This window comes from Anomaloglossus baeobatrachus, chromosome 6, assembly GCF_048569485.1.
Source record: "Anomaloglossus baeobatrachus isolate aAnoBae1 chromosome 6, aAnoBae1.hap1, whole genome shotgun sequence".
Classification (NCBI taxonomy): domain Eukaryota; kingdom Metazoa; phylum Chordata; class Amphibia; order Anura; family Aromobatidae; genus Anomaloglossus; species Anomaloglossus baeobatrachus.
This window is the reverse complement of record NC_134358.1, coordinates 227,570,129-227,589,430: the sequence shown is the minus strand read 5'-3', so window position 1 is coordinate 227,589,430 and position 19,302 is coordinate 227,570,129. Positions and strand designations below refer to the sequence as shown.

At 43.6% G+C, this 19,302-nt stretch overlaps 1 protein-coding gene across 1 annotated transcript in view; it reads left to right on the top strand.

The window, feature by feature from the left end:
* The window catches only part of CAP2 (cyclase associated actin cytoskeleton regulatory protein 2), a 225,896-nt gene that overhangs the window by 177,019 nt on the left and 29,575 nt on the right, over window positions 1-19,302 (top strand). Inside the window, exons 5-6 of the mRNA XM_075314722.1 lie at window positions 14,030-14,173; window positions 16,742-16,827. Of these exons, the coding sequence (XP_075170837.1) occupies window positions 14,030-14,173; window positions 16,742-16,827 (230 nt within the window). The remainder of the gene's footprint in view (window positions 1-14,029; window positions 14,174-16,741; window positions 16,828-19,302) is intronic.

Here is a 19,302-nt window from a genome sequence, read left to right as displayed (position 1 = left end):
CACATACCCACAGGCAGTCATCCTCCCATTAAGGAAAGACATAGGCCTATTCCACCAGCCCATTACCAGCGCACAAAGGACATGCTGAAGGACATGAAGGAGGCAGGCGTCATAAGGGACAGTTGTAGCCCCTGGGCGGCTCCCCTGGTCCTGGTAAGAAAGAAGGATGGCACGATGAGGATGTGTGTGGATTACAGACGGATAAATCAGATAACACACAAGGATGCCTACCCTTTGCCAAGGATAGAGGAATCCCTCGCTGCCTTGAAAGCCTCTAACTACTTTTCTACCCTAGATCTTACTAGTGGCTACTGGCAAGTATCTGTAGCAGAGGAAGATCGGGAGAAGACGGCCTTCACCACCCCAATGGGCCTCTGTGAGTTCAACAGCATGCCATTTGGACTCTGCAATGCCCCCGGGACCTTCCAGAGGCTTATGGAATGCTGCCTAGGGCACCTCAACTTTGAAACCGTCCTGCTATACCTGGATGATGTCATCGTGTACTCCAAGACCTACGAGGACCACCTGAAACACCTGGCTGAAGTCTTTGAAGCGCTATCCCGATATGGAATGAAGCTGAAACCATCCAAGTGCCATTTACTGAAGCCAAAGGTCCAGTACCTAGGTCACGTGGTCAGTGCAGAAGGAGTAGCACCGGACCCAGAGAAGGTCACAGTCATCCAGGAATGGCCCACACCTACTACCGTCCGGGAGGTACGTCAGTTCCTTGGCTTGGTAGGCTACTACAGAAGGTTCATCAAGGGCTACACGAAAATGGCAGCGCCTTTGCAAGAGCTCCTGGTAGGCCACCCAAAGAAGAGAGGAAAGATCTCCGGCCCGCCATTTCACTGGGGAGAAGCAGAAGAACACTCCTTCAGACAAATGAAAGGGGCCTTGACGGGTGAAGAGATCCTAGCCTACCCTGACTACGGTCTGCCATTCGTACTGTACACAGATGCCAGTAATGTGGGACTGGGAGCAGTGCTTTCACAGGTGCAGGGAGGCAAAGAGCGTGTGATTGCTTACGCCAGCAGGAAGCTCAGGCCTACTGAAAGAAACCCGGAGAATTATAGCTCATTCAAGCTAGAGTTCCTGGCCATGGTATGGGCTATCACAGAGCGGTTCAAGCACTACCTGGCAGCCACCAAATTCACTGTCTTCACGGACAACAACCCCCTGACCCACTTGGATACTGCTAAATTGGGTGCCATGGAGCAGCGTTGGGTAGCCCGACTGGCGAATTATGACTTTACTGTCAAGTATCGAGCTGGCCGCAAGAACGGCAACGCAGATGCTCTGTCCAGGATGCCTCACCTAGCAGACGAGGGTGAAGATGTAGATGATCTTGAAGAGATTGAGCTGCCAGCGTTCCATCGCCATGGAGCAAAACAGTGTCGGCAGTCGCGTGCCAACCGCCAAGAGGTGACCCTGAACCCACTACCTCACTACAACTGGAAGGAGACCCAGGAAAATGATCCAGCGGTAGGCTTGGTAAAGAAACTGATCAGCCAGCCGGGCGCCAGCCTTGACAAAGGAGCCCCACCTGAGGCACAGTACCTATGGAAGGAGAGGGGTCGATTATTCATCTATCAAGACAAACTTTACAGGAGCATCATTGACCCGAGGACGCATGAGAAGGTGTGGCAAGTGATTGTACCACAGAAGGATACGAGGATGGTGCTAGAAGCCTATCACAATGGTGCAGGCCACTTTGGTTGGAAGAAACTGGAGGCCCTACTTAAAGTAAGATTCTACTGGGTGGGCATGAGATCTGCCCTAGAGAAGTGGTGTCGAAACTGCGGGCCCTGCAATCTTAGAAGAAAAGACCAGCACAGCCAGAGAGCACCACTCCAGCCAATCCAAACTAAACGGCCCCTGGAGATCGTGGCCCTGGACCATGTAAAGTTGGCACCCAGCAGACAAGGCTACAACTACGCTCTCACTATGGTTGACCACTACTCCAGATTCCTGGTGGTAGTACCAGTCAAGGACTTGACAGGTCAGACTGCAGCCAAAGCTTTCCAGACACATTTCTGTCGACCACATGGCTATCCAGATCAAGTGCTCACTGACCAAGGACCAGCCTTTGAAGCTGAAGTGTTTAAGGAGTTTTGTAACCTATACGGCTGCCAGAAGATCCGTACTACGCCTTACCATCCTCAGACCAATGGCATGTGTGAGAAGATGAACCACATCATTCTCGACCTTCTGAAGACGCTCCCACTAGAAGAACGAAGTCAGTGGCCGGAAAAACTGCCCGATCTAGTGGACATGTATAACAACATCCCTGTGAGTTCCACGAACTGCACACCGGCATACCTGATGAGGGCCAGACCCGGGAGATTGCCAGTAGATCTGGAAATGGGAGTTGAGACCCCTGAAGACCATCAACAAGGTGCTGATTGGGATTCCAACCGCCAAGCCCAATACAAGAAAGTACAAGAGTGTGTGGAGCGAAGCCTGACTCAGCAGCGTGAGAAACAAGAAAAGGCCTACAATCGAAAAGCACCTGCTGTTCCTTTGATGCCAGGAGATATAGTTCTCAAGGGAAAGAGAAGGCGTCATAAACTTGACAATCACTGGGAAGAAGAACCCTATACTGTGTTACCATCAACGCTTAGCAATGAAAAGACATGCCTTATCAGCAAAGATGGAGGAAAAACAACAGCTGTCGTTTCTAGAGATCGCCTAAAGAAATGTCCTGAACAACTAAGAATCCCTGAAGAAATTCCCAACCCTTTGCCAGTTCAAGAACCAAAAGAAAGGATGATCCATACTGCGCTTGGAGATTTTCCAGCAAGTTGGCCTCAATACAATGGAGCAGTTGTTATTCCAGTCATTACATTCACTCAATCTAGAGAGGTAGGAGACCTAGAAGCACCTGTTCAGAACCTAGAAGTGCCAAATGTAGCTGAAGCAGAAAACCACGCATTGGTATCAGTACCCAGTACACCCAGAATTCACATTGAGACACATACATCGGGTGGGAGGACACAACCTCAGACAGATGACAGTATAGTACTGCGTAGATCAACCCGCAGCAACTTTGGTCAGCTCCCATTACGCTATAGACAAAGTACAGTTTAGTTGAAAGTGACGGTATGAAGTGTAATGTTTAACCTGTTATAGTTAAGCAACGTTTAAGCGAAATGTGCCCACAAGGACTATTGTGAGACTTCCTTAAAATGTTAGACCACTGGTTATGAACTGGCTTTAACCACAAACTTTGCATTGTAAAAAGTTGCCTTCTTGGTACCAACCACAGGGTCTGCCTGTTGAGGGGCATGGCTCTGCACCAACAAGGGGGCACGCCTGTTTATGGGGCCTGCCCTCCAACACTCGGAAGCGGGTACGCCTGTTTATGGGGCCTACCTTACACCACTCCCCTCAGGAGAGGAAGATTGGAGGAAAGGTCTGGGGAATGTGATGGCCCAGACCTGGTTACCAAAAGGACCGGTGACCTACCTCCTGGAGGTTTTTGGGTGGGGTTCGGACATGTGGGTGGTTGGTGGTGGAATGGTACCTGGCATGTTTAAATGTAAATAATTGCCCCTGTGTGGGAAAAATTTGTATTTACCTTTTTTCTTTCTCTTGTCTTTGCAGCCCGAGGACGTGCTGATGATAACTAAGGGGGAATGTGGCGCCCCTGACCTGGTCAGGCACCACAGAGTATTGCACCCATGCGGGAGCAATGCTTCCAGGTAATCTCCAAAGGCCAGGATGAGGTGCACACACAAACATATAGTGATCAGGCCTCCCACATCACCAGAGGGGACCCTTGAGTAGCCAGAAGGAGTTAACTTTCAATTCCCAGCTAGGGGTGTGTTCAGGGGCTGGTTGCTAGGAAGCAGGGCAGAGAGAGGAAGTGAAGAAGTCGTCGAGAGGAAGAAGTTGAAGTGTGAGGAAGCAGGGCAGAGGAGCTCTAGAGTGTGAGACAGGTCCTGAGGAGTGCAGTAGCTGAAAGCGGGGGAGAAAGGAGTACCGTGGGTCGGCCTGAAAACCATCCAGAGAGAGAAGGGTGGCTGAGTACGGAGATCCCGGTATCCGAGCACACAAGGGGAACTAGGTCCCCAGTACAGGCAGCAGATCATCCAGAGCTGCTTAACCTACAGGTGGGGGGGGGTACTTCATGCCCTCACCACGACTACACAGAGCTTGAGCCAAGCAGCAATCACCAGGCCCATAAGGGGACAGGGCCAGAAGCCATCCCACCAAGGCCACGCTGCCGGCAGACGAGCCAGAGAGAGGGGAGCAGGGTGGTAACAGCTTCCCTGGAGGGGTCCTACCACGCTTCAAGCAAAGGATCCTCCTAAAACAGAAAGAGTGCAAGGAAGGCGAGTGGACAGCTACCCTCAGAACGGCCTCCTGGAATTCCTGGTTCCACCTGGTTATCACAGTGTCGCCCGGGCATCTCACCGTGACCTCCAAACAGTGAGTAAACACGTTGAAAGACTTCTTGGACTGTGTTTGAGTCATTCTGCGACCTGTGGTCCCACACACATACACCGGGGCCTGGGGCTTGCCTCACTCTCAGGGGGCTAATATACTGACTGCACCCACCATCAGCCCCAGGCATCCCTTAATCTGCAGTGGCGGTCCCCGCTGACCGCAATACTGAGAGTGGCGTCACGACAATCCTAAAAGAAGGTTCCCTACCTGTGACCAGACTGTTCCATCCACGTGGAGTCCCTGAAGGTACTGCACCGACACATACTAGCGGGGCTTCACACAGTCACAGGTGGAGGACTCCAACTGTGGCCACAGCTAACCTGAGTCATGTCACCGCTGATCACATGACTCACTTCAGTCGCTGCGTGGAGCTCACAGCGGGCAGTCATGTTCTATGGCGCTAGCTGTGAGCTTCAGATGTAGCAGCAGTGGAAGCTTTGTGGGACCTCGTGTGGATTATGTCGGACCTGCAGGGGTATTTTGAGGGTTAATAAAGGGGTGAAAGAGGTTACTTTTTTGTTTTTTATTTCAAATAAAGGATTTTTTGGGTGTTTTTGTTTATTTACTTTCATTTACAGATTAGTACTGGGGGTGTCTCATAGATGCCTGCCATTACTAATCAAGGACTTAGTGGCTGCTGTGGGCTGCCATTAACTCCCTCATTACCCCGATTGCCACTGCACCAGGGCAATCAGGAAGAGCCAGGTAAAGTGCTGGGACTGTCGCATCTAATGAATACGGCAATTTCGGGCTGCTGCTGGCTGATATTTTTAGGCTGGAGGCCACCCAATAACTATGGGTATCCCCAGCCTGAGAATACCAGCCCCCAGTTTGTCTGGCTTTATCTGTGTCTGTGATTGGAAACCGCAGACAAGCTGTCACTCAGCATGGGGGCTCATCTGACTGCAACAAATCACAGACATTGGTGGGCGGGGGAAGTAGTGAATATGTATGAGCCTAATGAGCGTCCCGGGAAGAAGAATGAGAGGCTGCGGGAACAGTGTGACAGCCGCCCTGGTGACTCGGTAAGTATGAAGCACTTGCTCCTACCCCTTTGCGCCGGATTCTGGTTCCTATAGACTTTATATGGGGATCGGCATCTGGCCAGATACCAGGGATTTGAGTCAGCGAGGGATTGATCTGCCAGTCCTCCGAAATGCAGGGACCAAATGCAAAAAGAATTGATATGCTGCATCTTTGTGGTCATCACAAAGATGCAGCCAAACAAACCTGCAACGTGTGCACAGCAAAAATGAAATCTCATACACTTTTCTGGGGAATGAAATGCATGTAGTTTTGGGACCAAAACTGCACCCAAAAAACGCGGAAAAACAAGGGGAAAAAAAGCAGCATTCACACAAGGCTTCATGCCTACGCTGTGATTTTTGCTGCGCTTTTTTGGTGCAGTATTGGTCACTAAACTGCATGCATTTCCTTCCCCAGCAAAGGTTTGTCACTGCGCTTCTCACTAGTGATGGGAGGACTCGCGGATCAGTTGCCCGCTGGCTCAGAGTCAGCGGGGGATTGATTCCTGGTATCTGGCTGGATGCTGGTCCCCATATAAAGTTTATGGGGACCAGAATCCAGTGGAAAGGGGTATAAGCAAGCGCTTCATACTTACCGAGTCACCGGCACAGCTGTACGCTCCTACGGCCACTCATTTACTACTCGGGCTACTCATTACCTTCATTCAATATTCACTGCTTTCCTCACTCACCGGCATCTGTGATTGGTTGCAGTCACACGTGCCCCCACACTGAGTATTGTGTCTAACTGTTCCAATCACAGACGCCGGTGTGCAAGTCTACATCGTACAGTAAAATAAATAGATTAAAAAATTGACATAGGGTCCCCTCATATTATGCTGCCCAGCATAGATAAAGCTTATGGCTACAGGCTGCAGTCCCCAGCTGTGCGCATTTCATGACTGTGCATTAAAATAAGAGGAACTGCATGCAGCTTTTAAAAAAAATTAAAAATTAAATAAATAATTTTAAAAAACGGCGTACGGTCCCCACAGCCCACAGTTGCCACTAAGCCCTATGTTAGTAATGGGAGGCATCTATGAGACCCCCCATTACTAATCTGGTTAGGCAGGTAATTTAGTCTTACAGATGTGAATGCTGCTGGGTTGGAGGTTATAGGGACCTGACAGGTTGCCTTTAAAAAGTGTTCTCTTTTTCACTTACAAATGTGGCCACAAGTATTGAGACTTTCACACAATGTGATGATTGAATGTTTTTAGATCTTTTAAACAAATGTTTCAATAAGAATTTTAATACACTTTTAAACTTTTATTGACACATACATGAAGTTTATGCAAAGACTCAATATTTACAATGTTGACCTATATTTATCAAGACTTCTACAATTCACCCTGGCATGATGAATATCAGATTCTTGGTAATTAATGGCAACTCATTCTTGGCTAATCATTGCTTGGAGTTTACCACACTTTACATGTTTTTGTTTGTTTATCTGCATTTTTGAGGATTGACCATAAGTACTTAATGGGATTTGGATCTGGGGAGTTTCCTTCATAAATTATCACAACAATGGCCGGATCAAATATTACCAGCACGCTTTACCTTTTGTGTCCCCCTATTCCCCCATGGATTGTAAGCTTGCGAGGAGGGCCCTCATTCCTACTGTAGCTGCTGAATTATGTGCTATTTTGCTTTGTTTTTGTCTGTACAAGCCCCCACCTGATTGTAAAGTGCTGCGGAATATGTTGGCACTATAAAAATAAACTTTTTTTTTTATTATTATTATTATTATTAGTTATCACTTTTGCCTTGTGACATGGTGCTCCATCATGCTGGAAAAACATTATTCATTATCCAATTTCTCCTTGATGGTTTGGAAGACGTTTCTTTTGGAGAATGTGCAGATACCATTTTTTATTCATGGAAATGTTCTTAAGGAAAATTGTGGGTGAGCTTACTTCCTTGGATAAAATGCAACCCCACACATGAATGGTCTCATGATGCTAAACTGTTGGCATGACACAAGACTCAGGGTAGGTTTTAAATTTTCTTCTTTGGACAATCATTCTTCCAAATGTAGTCTGAATGGGGCATCACCAGAGAAAATTAAATTACTTACCTGAATCCCTGTACTTCCTGCAGAATGTCATTCTGTACTTGATGTTTTTTTGGAGAGAAGTGGCTTCTATGCTTTCCTTTTTGTCAACAGGCCTGCCTCTAAAAGCCTTCATTTCACCATGCACCAACACCTGAGTACTGATATTCCTGAGCAACCTCTGCACTTTTTGGACTTTCATGGGTGCCCTGAAGTCTCCTTCACAGCAATTGGACCTTTCTCTTTGAAGTTCCGGATGGTCTGAAAAATGGTTGATTTAGGGGCAATCTTAAGGCCCCTTTACACACTGCAACATCGCTAGCGATATCGCTGTAACGTCACCGGTTTTGTGACATAATAGCGACCTCCCCAGCGACATTGCAGTGTGTGTCGTGCATCAGCGACCTGGCCCCCGCTGTGTGGTCGCTGATCGCTACAAGTCGTTCAGGACCATTCTTTGGTCCTTTGTTTCTCGCTGTGCAGCATGTATCAGTGTGTTTGACACCGTTACAATGACATTGTTAGCGACCCAGCCCATAGGCGTGCTAGCGTTCCCTTTCCAGCGAGGTCGTTCTGCAGGTCCGTATCGCTGCTGCGTCATTGGCCAGATCTGCCTGTTTGACAGCTCACCAGCGGCTCACTAGAGACTTTCCAGCGATCCCGGCCAGGTCGAGATCGCTGGTGGGATCGCTAGAAAGTCTCAGTGTGTAAAGGGGCCTTTACAGTCCGCAATGTCCTGACTTGTAAATCCCTTTTAATGCAAAGTAATGATGAATGCACATGTTTTATTGAAAATAACCATTGTGCTCATGAGAGAACAATGATTTTTGAAGCACCAACCCTCTTTTTAAACAACAACAGTAGTTTGCTTTTTAAAATCATTCAGCATTACAGAGTGATAGCTGCATTGATCTTGGTAATACTTTCCTCTGCGGTAACAAAAAGATCATTGAAATTATGCAAGTCAGTCATTTTGTATCAGTGCTGAAAGTCAGTGGAAATCGGGGTTTGGGGATGAGGTTAATTTCTTGGCAAAGAAGAACTTTGCATTTTTTTGCAATTCATCTGGTTACTTTTCATAACAATCCAGAGTTAATGCAAACTGCCATTATAAAAACGGAAACAGCAAAACCAGCACTTTTGTCAGCCTCAAAATGTGTGGATATAGTAAAATGTTTTTAAATTCAGAGACATATATATATATATATATATATATATATATATATATAAAACACTATGTGTGATACCAAAAAATGACACCCAGAAAACATACTCAATCCATGAACTTCAGTCAGTACACAAACATATAAAGCTTCCAAAATGATCCATACGCAAACACTAATCTGTTTTCTTACAGAGTACACAGGCTGAATTTGCCTTGTCACTTGTAGCCATGCTATTTTAAGCAAAGAATCTGAGACCAGTCAAGAAAGCCATAAAACGTAGACTTCAAGACAGGTGCAAAGAATGTACAAGGCGTAGATGACACAGCGATAGAAAAGCAGCAGCTGGGATTTCTCATTTACAAGTTGAAAACATTGAGCTGAGTAGCTTTTCATTATCAATCACTGATAGTCAGGCTCATGGAGTCACAGCTGTTGGTCTCCAGCAGTTGTACATGGCTATACCGCCTGCTGGTGACTTGGGATTGTCAGTTGTCACTGTACACTCATCCATAAGTGGCTGTTGTCCTGCAATGCATTAATAGGCATAACATCATCTTGTTTATCTCCAAAGTTCGAAGTGTCATGACCCAGATTATATTATCAATATGAAGTCACCAGGGGTGAACCAGCAGCAATGTACATGGGTAAAGCAGCACATTCTGATGCTGCCCATCAGTACATAATCATAATAACAATAATAATAATAATAATATTTATTCACTTATATAGCGCTATTAATTCCACAGTGCGCTTTACATACATTGGCAACACTGTCACGATTGGGGCTTACAATCTAAATACCCTGTCAGTATGTTTTTGGAGTGTGCGAGGAAACCGGAGTACCGGGAGGAAACTGGAGTACCCGGAGGAAACCCACGCAAACACGGGGAGAACAAACAAACTTCTTGCAGATGTTGTCCTTAGTGGGACTAGAACCCATAGACTCTGTCCCTAAAAATAAACCATTTAATTTAACAAGTTCCCCTACATTCATAGAAAGGAAAAGAAACTCCTGCAACGTCACTTATATTGCAAAGCAATCATTAAGTGTGATGTAAGCTTAGCTGTATGACACTTTTTCAATAAGAATGGCAAACTGATGTTAGCTTGTCCAAAGATGTATTACATGGGGCACAATAGAGACTAAATGTCAACAAGAATATAAAATAATAAAATGGCAGGGGCGGAGATTAGTTGAGCTGTGTTTGTTGCCTGCTGCTGAGAGACCAGTGATAGGAAACTGCAAATGTTGATGCATATTGCAGAGGATTATCTTCTGCTATATGCATAAATAGAATGACATCTGTATTTTTGCATGACTGATTAACAGCAGCGTGCAAAAATTATAGCTCTGTACTGCCACAATAGTGGAGTCAGACAGATTAGCTCTGTTACAACTATCATGTAATGATGTAATAATAATGATAATATTTATTCATTTATATAGCGCTGTTAAATTCCACCGCGCTTTACATACAATTGGAACACTGTCCCCATTGGGGCTCACAATCTACGTTCCCTATCAGTATGTTTTTGGAGTGTGGGAGGAAACCGGAGTACCCGGAGGAAACCCACGCAAACACGGGAAGAACATACAAACTCCTTGCAGATGGTGTTCTTGGTGAGATATGTAAAACCACACAGGCAGCTATACTAATGTAAATGCGATAATATCGATTAGGCAGTGTATTGTATAGGAGTAGACAGTACACAGAAGCATATGATGAATTGCACTCTTATATTTTTTAAGGATAATTTAGATTAGTGTCAATTGTCAGGATCACACAAGAGAGGGAAGGCAGTGTCTGCAGCACTGAAGAGAAGCAGGAAATGTAGATTTAGCAGATAAGACCACCCATTCTGCTATGTGAAGCTGATTGCATGGAGGAGCAGATAGAGAAGAAAAAATGACACCAACACAATAAAGACCATTTTTTAATCTCACCAACATCAACCGGTTCGTCCCACTGTATTATAATGTGTATGGAGAGCCTTTACAACAAGCCATTCCTTAGGAAATATTAAAAAATTACCAAATAATCATAAAGAAAAATGTTGCATGCAGTTCTCGCTAGTCTCTGTTCTTCTGAAAAATAAGTCTCCTTTCATTTTTTTTTGTAATGGAAATAGGCGCGCAATCTTGAGCTCAACTTCTACACAAGACAAATATTCTCTCTGGATTTGTGGCTCTTGGCCAGATTCACCGTATTTTTTATGACTTTGGTCTTCATCAAATTGACAACACTACCAAAATATTATGGCTTTTTGGTTGTTTAAAAGCAGTGAACCCTAATATAGTTAAGGCACAAATAAACTCTTTAAAAATGAACCTGGGGAGATTGTATACACAATTTTCGCTATATGCCTAGTCTTGGCACAGTGAATATATGCAAAGAGGAAAAAAACGGTAGTAAAATAAATTGTTACTCAAGCCGTTGTCATCATTAGAGGGGTTAAATCATTACATTGTCTGGAAAACCTTAACTGTAACTTTGTACTGCGTTAAGCCCAAGTCAGCTGGAAAAGTGACTTAAAACAGAAAAGTAATTTAGTATTATATGTCGGGCAATAAACCTGGTGATCATATCTGTGCAACTTTGTGATCAATATTAAAAGAGATCAGGCTCTGTACATGTTAGCAGAGAGACATTCCATATGATGTTGATCGATTTATGCCACCAAATTACTAAAACTAGGAAAAAACACAGACGGACTAAGTAATATATTTAATTTGCCTTAGCTTTGATGTGTAGTTTAATAGATCTTCCAATATATGCAGATCTCTGTGAATCTAGCTTTTTTGTCAGTTTATATCGCACTAATATAACATGTTGGGCCTATATTCTACTGTATTAGTGAATAGATTCTATCATTATGCACCTTATCCGGTTAGAAATATACATCCAGAGTGAGAACCTGCCCAGGTATCGAAGTACGTCACAGGTATTCAATAACCAAATATAGCAACAATGTGATTAAAAACTTAAAGGGAACCTGTCACCACTTTTTCGGCCTATAAGCTGTGGCCACCACCACCGGGCTCTTATATACAGCATTCTAACATGCTGTATATAAGAGCCCAGGCCGGGAGTATAACATAAAAAACACTTTATAATACTTACCTAATGGTCGCGCGGTGGGCCTAATGGGCGTCTCCATTGTCCGGTTCCCAGAGCCGCATCTTTTGGCTATCTTTGATCTTCTTCTCTAGCCGCGGTGCATGACGGGTCTGACGTCATACACACTCGCCGCCATTCAGGTCCTAAGCAGGCGCAATTTGATCTTCCCTGAGCAAGGCAGATCAAAGTATTGTAGGGCCGGCGAGTGTGTATGACGTAGCCGAGTCATGCACACAGGCTTCAGAAAGAGGACGAAGATGGCCGAAAGGGGAGGTGCCCGCACCGGAGAACGGAGATGCGCATTAGGCCCACCATGCGACCGTTAGGTAAGTATTATAAAGTGTTTTTTATGTTATACTCCTAGCCCGGGCTTTTATATACAGCATGTTAGAATGATGTATATAAGAGCCTGGTGGTGGTGGCCGCAGCTTATAGCCAAAAAAGTGGTGACAGGTTCCCTTTAACCTTTAGTGAACCGTTAAAATACAACATAAAATTGTGCTCATAGAGTGGTTTAAAGTACATATAAGTTGCCTGTAGACAATATTCTAATGGTGATTCTCAGACAATTGATTCTCAACTAATCACCTATCTTCCTACCCCGTGGGGGAAAGAAACAAACAGGAAGGGACAAAAAAATAGCAGTGGCAACATATATGGCCCAGACAAATACCAATCATTATACTATATCAACCCACACATTAGTTATTATTTAGGATTGATCTCACCCGTTTAGCTGCATGGGTCCATACCGCCACAGTCTCCCGTCCGCTTCAGTCAGGAAAAAATGAACAGCAAAGGCCCCTAAATACTGGCCTTCAACAATAACTCCTCAGTCTGATGGAATTCTAAGTCAAGCATAGTTAGGCCTTGTTGAAGTGTGGTGCATGTATCTCCCCTGATGAGCCGGAGGCAGTGAAACGTGTAGGGAGGCACAGGACTATATGAAGGGGCAGTCACGGCATAGGGCTAGCTGTGAACTGGCCTTGTAAGTGCAGGAGTTATTGTTGAGGGCCAGTATTTAGGGACCTCTCCTGTTATAAACAAGCTATAAACACTGATGATAAAACTGACACACAGACATCATACTGATGCAAAACACTGATTCACCAGTACCATGTTTTCACATACATACAATATATAAATACAGACGAGTGAATGAAGCCTTTTGTGTAGAGGAGCCTAAACACAGTGGTCCAATATAGAAAGTAATTTTCAAACTAAATCCATAACTATTTAATGTGATAATCTAAATTACTGTCTAATATACTGTAATGAAAGTTCCCTCTCCTTCCATATCTGCGCTAACTGGTTTTCTTTTTTTTTTTACTACTTCCTTTTTTGATGATGCTTTGTTTGCCAATCCCAGTGCATGTTGGGATACTCAAATGAAGTGTATTTAGTGGGCAGAGGCTGCAGTCAGTACAGCAACCCCTGCCCCCTCCCTGAAATGAAGTGTCATCCGTGACACTCGTTTCGGGGCTGGGCTAGTCACATGGTGCTATGTATAATGTGTGATGTGCACAATGACGGACTCAGATCCGCAGAAACAAGCCAGCAACAGAGAAGAGTGCACTGTTTGCGTGCCTTGGTAGAATGAATACCTGGTGTGCAGAGACCAACACCACCCCTGTAAGTGACATCACTTGTGGGCATAGTGCTGGTCTCTGCACGCCAGGTTGTCTTAGAACACTCACTAACAGCGCGCTTTTCTCTGGTGCTGGCTCATTATTCCTGATCTTAGTTGGCAACAGAAAGTGCGCAACCTCTGCCCTCTGATAACGCTTCGTTTTAGTATCCCAGCATACAATGGGGTTATCAAAGTGTCATTAAAAAAGGAAGTAGTAAAAAACACAAAAAGAAACAAGTGTTGGCTCTCTACTTTATCCTCTTGAACTCATATATTCAGCAAAAGAGGGGATTTCGGAGTGTTGGACTAAAAGTGCAGCTTATTGTTATTCATCCTCTCCTTTGCTTGGAAGTATTTCTTCTCTCAAGATTATGTAGCTATACAGTGTCTTTGAACCATTTTGCAGGCTTACAATGTCCGACTTTAATGTACTGTACATACATAAAACAAATCATGTAAAAATGTTTTGTCACTTTTGGGAAATCTGTAAAAAGATAAAGAACTACATTAAAAAAAAATGTATTTCTAGTGGTGAGCACATTAAACTCTTTACACACCTAACTATATTTCTTTATTTTTAATAGGCTGAACTAGCATCACTCCTAAAACCCATATCAGAGAAGATTCTTGAAGTACAGACATTCCGAGAGAAGAACCGAGGAAGTCAAATGTTCAACCACCTTTCAGCAATTAGTGAAAGTATTCCAGCACTCGGCTGGATCGCGGTGGTAAGCTATCTTAATTGTCTCCATATGTTATACAAGGTATTGTAATCTTCTTTTGGTTAAAAGTCTTTTGAGGTTTAGAAACTACACCCGTCTTAACCCTCAACTGGTGAGGTGGGGTTTGCAACACCCCAGGGAAATTTTGTTCAGCTGGCATTCATTGGAAAATGCTGGTATAAATCATCAATGTATTACTTTTTTCGATACTTGTGGGTGTCAAAAATATGGTATACCCATGTGTAATCAATCGCCAATAAGAAAACGATTAAAACAAACGTGATCTTTGCATTTTCTGTAAAAATTAGAGATTTCTAAACACTGGGGTATAGGACGCCCCACATCACCAGTTGCGTGACAAAAATCCCACCTCACCAGAGGGTTAAGAAAAACCCACTGCATCAAATTCATTAGGAGGCGTACACACACATGGTAATAGATGTGACATATCTTTTCAGGCTACCATACACCGGAATCCGAATTCTGCTCTAGCTACAGGCTGGAATAGAATGTTACTATAATTCAAACTACGTCTTTTCATAAATTCTATTATATTTGTCTGATTGGCAAAACTTGCAACCAACTTTCTAGAAAATTGAAAGGACTGATGTAAAAATGTAGCTTAGTGTTTTGCCAAAAAGTTACTCTTTTGATACCTCTTGTATCTTCATCAAGCGAAAAAAAACATCAAGCACTGAGGAAGGGCATAGTAGGACTTGTGACATATACACATACTGTTTGACCTAGTTGGGCATAAGCAGTTATTGGTAGTATTATGACTGAGCCCTACCATTCACATATGAATAGACAAACCAGGAGAGGTGTCAACTCTGCAATCCACATGTCTCTATTCACACTAGAGAAGCCCTAAATCTGACCATGATTTGTCCCTGCCTGACCGCAGAGGATGGTACTCTAAGATTACGAGATAGCGCCCCCACTGAACGTCAGCTGACCCTTTGTGCCCTTAACTGCAACTTGAACTATAAACAAAGTGTAATACAAGACACCAATAAATACAGCGGACGTGCACACTAGCAGAGGGTGAGACACCGGGCTAAGAACGTGCTCACACAGTCATACAGGGAACATGGAGGAAAATGAAGAAAGCTCAAAAGAATAATGTAATACATAGATACCCTCCAAATCCTAAAAGAAACCGATCAGGAGAAAACTGGGAAGGGAATCACACAAACAATTCACACAGAAAAGCAATAGTAATAACTCGGTAAGAATCCATAGCTGAGGAACTGGGACTCCAGACAACCATCCCTAGAGGAATATAGCCAGCACTGAGGCCTGTGAGAATGGAGTATAAGTAGCCCCACCCGGGATGTGATAGGGCAGAGACAAAATAAAAAAGTGAGAACACCTGACTAACTGCAAACTAAAGAAGAAGCAAAAATAAAAGAACCATCAGCAATTTAGCAGAAACCGACCAGGTTATGGCTCCGCAGGGAAAGAAACTGACCATGCAGCAAAAGGTCAACGGATCAAGTCCCGAGACTGTGACTTGATAGGTAGGATGAAACTGTATTGTGTTAAAGGATCATAAGCAGATAAATGTCTACCTACCATGGCAACAGATAAAAAAATGTGTCTGTTATGTGTCCATATTGATCAAATATGAGGTTCACAGGTAAAAAATTAGAAATATTTTTGTATAGACTTCAATCTATCCCTGATTTCATAGTCTCCCTCCACTGATATTGGCTAGGAATGAAGTCTAGCTATTATTTCATCATGCCCATCATGAAAATAACTAAATCTAAATATTTTATTCTAAGCACTTTGAAAACTTGAAAACAGAAATTAAAGATAGTCTACCTATTTTGATATTATTTACAAAAAGAAAAAAGCAAAAAATGAAATCACAATAACACTGTTAACCCTTTAAAGTGAATCTGTCACCATGTTTTTGCTACCCCATCAGCATGATGTGGGGTCAGAGATGCTGATTCCAGCAATGTGTCACTTATTGAGCTGTTTGCTGTTCTTTTGATAAAATCACTGATTTATCTGCTGCTAATTCAGTTCTTTGAGTTCTGAGCTCTGTATAACCCCATTCACACTACTGATTGGCAGCTTTCTGTACAGTGTACGCAGAAACCTGCCAATCAGTGGTGGGGCGGGGATATACCGAGTTTATGAGTATGCTGGATTACCTGGCCACAGCTTTGCCAGTACTCTTATGATAGTCTCCTAAAACAGTGATTTTGTGAAAACTAGACTGGAATCAGGATTTCTGCCCCTAAATGTATGCTTTAGGTAGCAAAGCCTGGTCACAGATTCCCTTTATAGCAGATAATATCTATTATAAAAAAATGGAAATATGTTAACTTTATGATTTTTACAAAAAAAACTAAATTAGAATCTGTTTACTCCTTTCTAATTGGTGTATTTGATTGTAATATCCTAGTGCAATAGATAGCAGTATAGGTATGTAGTAAAACTTCTGCCTGAAACTGACAAATTATACGTTCAGGTCATATTTGTATAGTCATGCTGATGTTTTATCTTTTTATTGTTTTATATCTAAGAATTAAGTAACTTTAATGTTTTGCTTATATACAGACACCGGCACCAGGTCCCTTTGTGAAGGAGATGGCTGACGCTGCTGCATTTTACACAAACAGGGTACTTAAGGACTATAAAAATAGGTACATTATATTCACCTGTGGTATTGTGGGTTATAGATATAAATTTAGGGACAAAGAATGTATAATTGGTGGAGAAAGGTTGAACGTGAAGAATCTACTGTTGGTGTTTTTTCAACCTATGTAACTATGTAACTGTCTATAATTTCTATTGTTTGTAACATCCAATCAAATTGAGAACAGAAGTTGTAATTTCTGATGATATCGTTTTAGTCTTTTGGATTCACAAAATCCAAAAATATTATTTTTTAGTAATAGAGACGTTAAATGATCCTGTATAGATCACTGCTTTAGTCTAGTTTTATTCACACTTGTATATCAAAGTAGAGATCCATTTTTGGAAACTTTTTCTGTTAAGACCACTGCCTAGTGTATACTCAGAATGAATAAAATAAAGAGAAAAGGATGCATTGAAAATTCATAGCAATCCCATATAAGATTTGAAAAGTAAAGCTGTCCTTTGAGTATTTAGAATTTCCAGTTTAAAATAAAATAACAGAATCAGCACATTAAAGATAAAATATCCAGAAATTCGTTGTGCAGCTCCAGAGACCAGTGGGCCATGTCCTTGTTTTAGCTGTGGCTTACAGAAGAGTTAGTGGTTTGTATCAGTATAATCCACCAGTTCTGAATAGTAAAGAGTGAATGATACCACCTGTTTCCAAAGGAGATCTGTTACCCATGTACTGTAGCTTCAGCTGTTCAACAAGTAGCCTAAAGAAAATACTTACATTGTAAATTTGACCATCGTAGCATAAATGATCTACTTTAAGAGCTGCAGAGCAGCGAATGCTGTCCAGTTAGTGCAATGCCAACATTAACTGAAGTTAGCACAAAATGACTGTTCAATATTGGTGAGTGAGTACTACCATGCTTGGGTGCTCAGTACTCGTTAAGAGTAGTTGAATGCTCAGATGGGTGTGATGTGAGCTCAGCACCCAAGTATAATGAAAGTCAATGGGGGTCTCGAGCATTTTTCCAAATGATTTCCCAGAAAAATGCTTGAGTCACCATTGACTTCCAGTATACTCGAGTGCTGGAGTCGCGTCCATCCAAGCATCCAACTGATCTTATTGAGTACCGAGCAGCCAAGCATAGAAATGCTTGCTCATAACTACAGGTGCTGGTGTACCCTTGGTGTGGCCAAGCAGTTCAGTGCACTATCTTAACCACTTGTTTTGAATCTTTTTCCACTCTTCTCTGGTTCATGTATAGGGGGGTTAAGGGTTATGCCTACCCCTGCATTTGTATCTGACACATCACTGTCCTACATACTGTCTGCAAATGTCTTGTTTATTTGAGTTCACCACCAGGTGGCAGTGTTGCAATACCATTCTCCTGGAACCTAGGTGGGTAGAAAGAGAGCAGTAGTAGGAGAAGGATAGGGGTATATAACGGAGGGGCAGAAAATAGTCTGGACGAGAGTCCCCAGGAAGATACATGAGTAACAAACCCACCATGATGATTCTGCCCGATGGGTCTCTCCTGCGACCGTGATACGCGGGATCCAGATCCGGATTGATCAACTGCGTCCCCCAGGAGAGGGGTATAGTCTAACGGTCAGGGGTCTAGCATCTGTTTCACCTGGCTGCTAATACTCAAATAATTGATCTCCCACTGAAAGGTCAGAGCGCCCTCAGGTAGTAGGGTATGGCTGGATGGCCTGGGCACGGATGGAGAGCCCTGTCGGTTGCGGTCCTTCTTACACTGTGGTGTCCCCTGTGGGTGGGGTGAATGGGCCCAATGGACTTTATGACCCGGTATGGTGCCAGTGTGATATGGAGTGAAGGAAGGAGAGGTCTAGTGATGACAGAGAACCCAGGTGCCTGGGACATGGACTGCTGCCAAATTAAATGTGAGAATACTTACATTGTAAATTTGACCACCATAGCACAAATGATCTACTTTAAGAGCTGCAGAGCAGCGACTGCTGTCCAGTTAGTGCAATGCCAACATTAACTGAAGTTAGCACAAAATGACTGTTCAATAGTAGTGAGTGCGCACTACCATGCTTGGGTGCTCGGTACTTGTTAAGAGCAGCTGAATGCTCAGATGGGTGTGACGTGAGCTGAGTACCCAAGTATAATGAAAGTCAACAGGGGTCTCTAGCATTTTTCCAAAAGACGTGAAGAACCCCTATGGGAAGAGTTCCGGTACCAGCATACTGCGGACTGAGATATTGCTGGAAAGAAGAAAAATAAAGCTGTTTTATTTGTTTAAGAAATAGAGACTATTGCTGGACTTTATTCCCTGTGAATATTTGTCACCTGAGTCTGTCCTGTGAGTGGTCTGGTGACGGGGAGGTGAGGGGTTAACTGCTGGGTGTGCTGGGACCTGTGGTTCCCCGAGCTGCCACGACTACATCTGATGCCTGCCCCGTGCCATCCACAACATTTGTAAAGCCAGAAATGTCATACCTCCATCTACAGCAGAAATTGCTTAAAAAACAAGTAGGCAGGAAGGTACAATGAACTATTT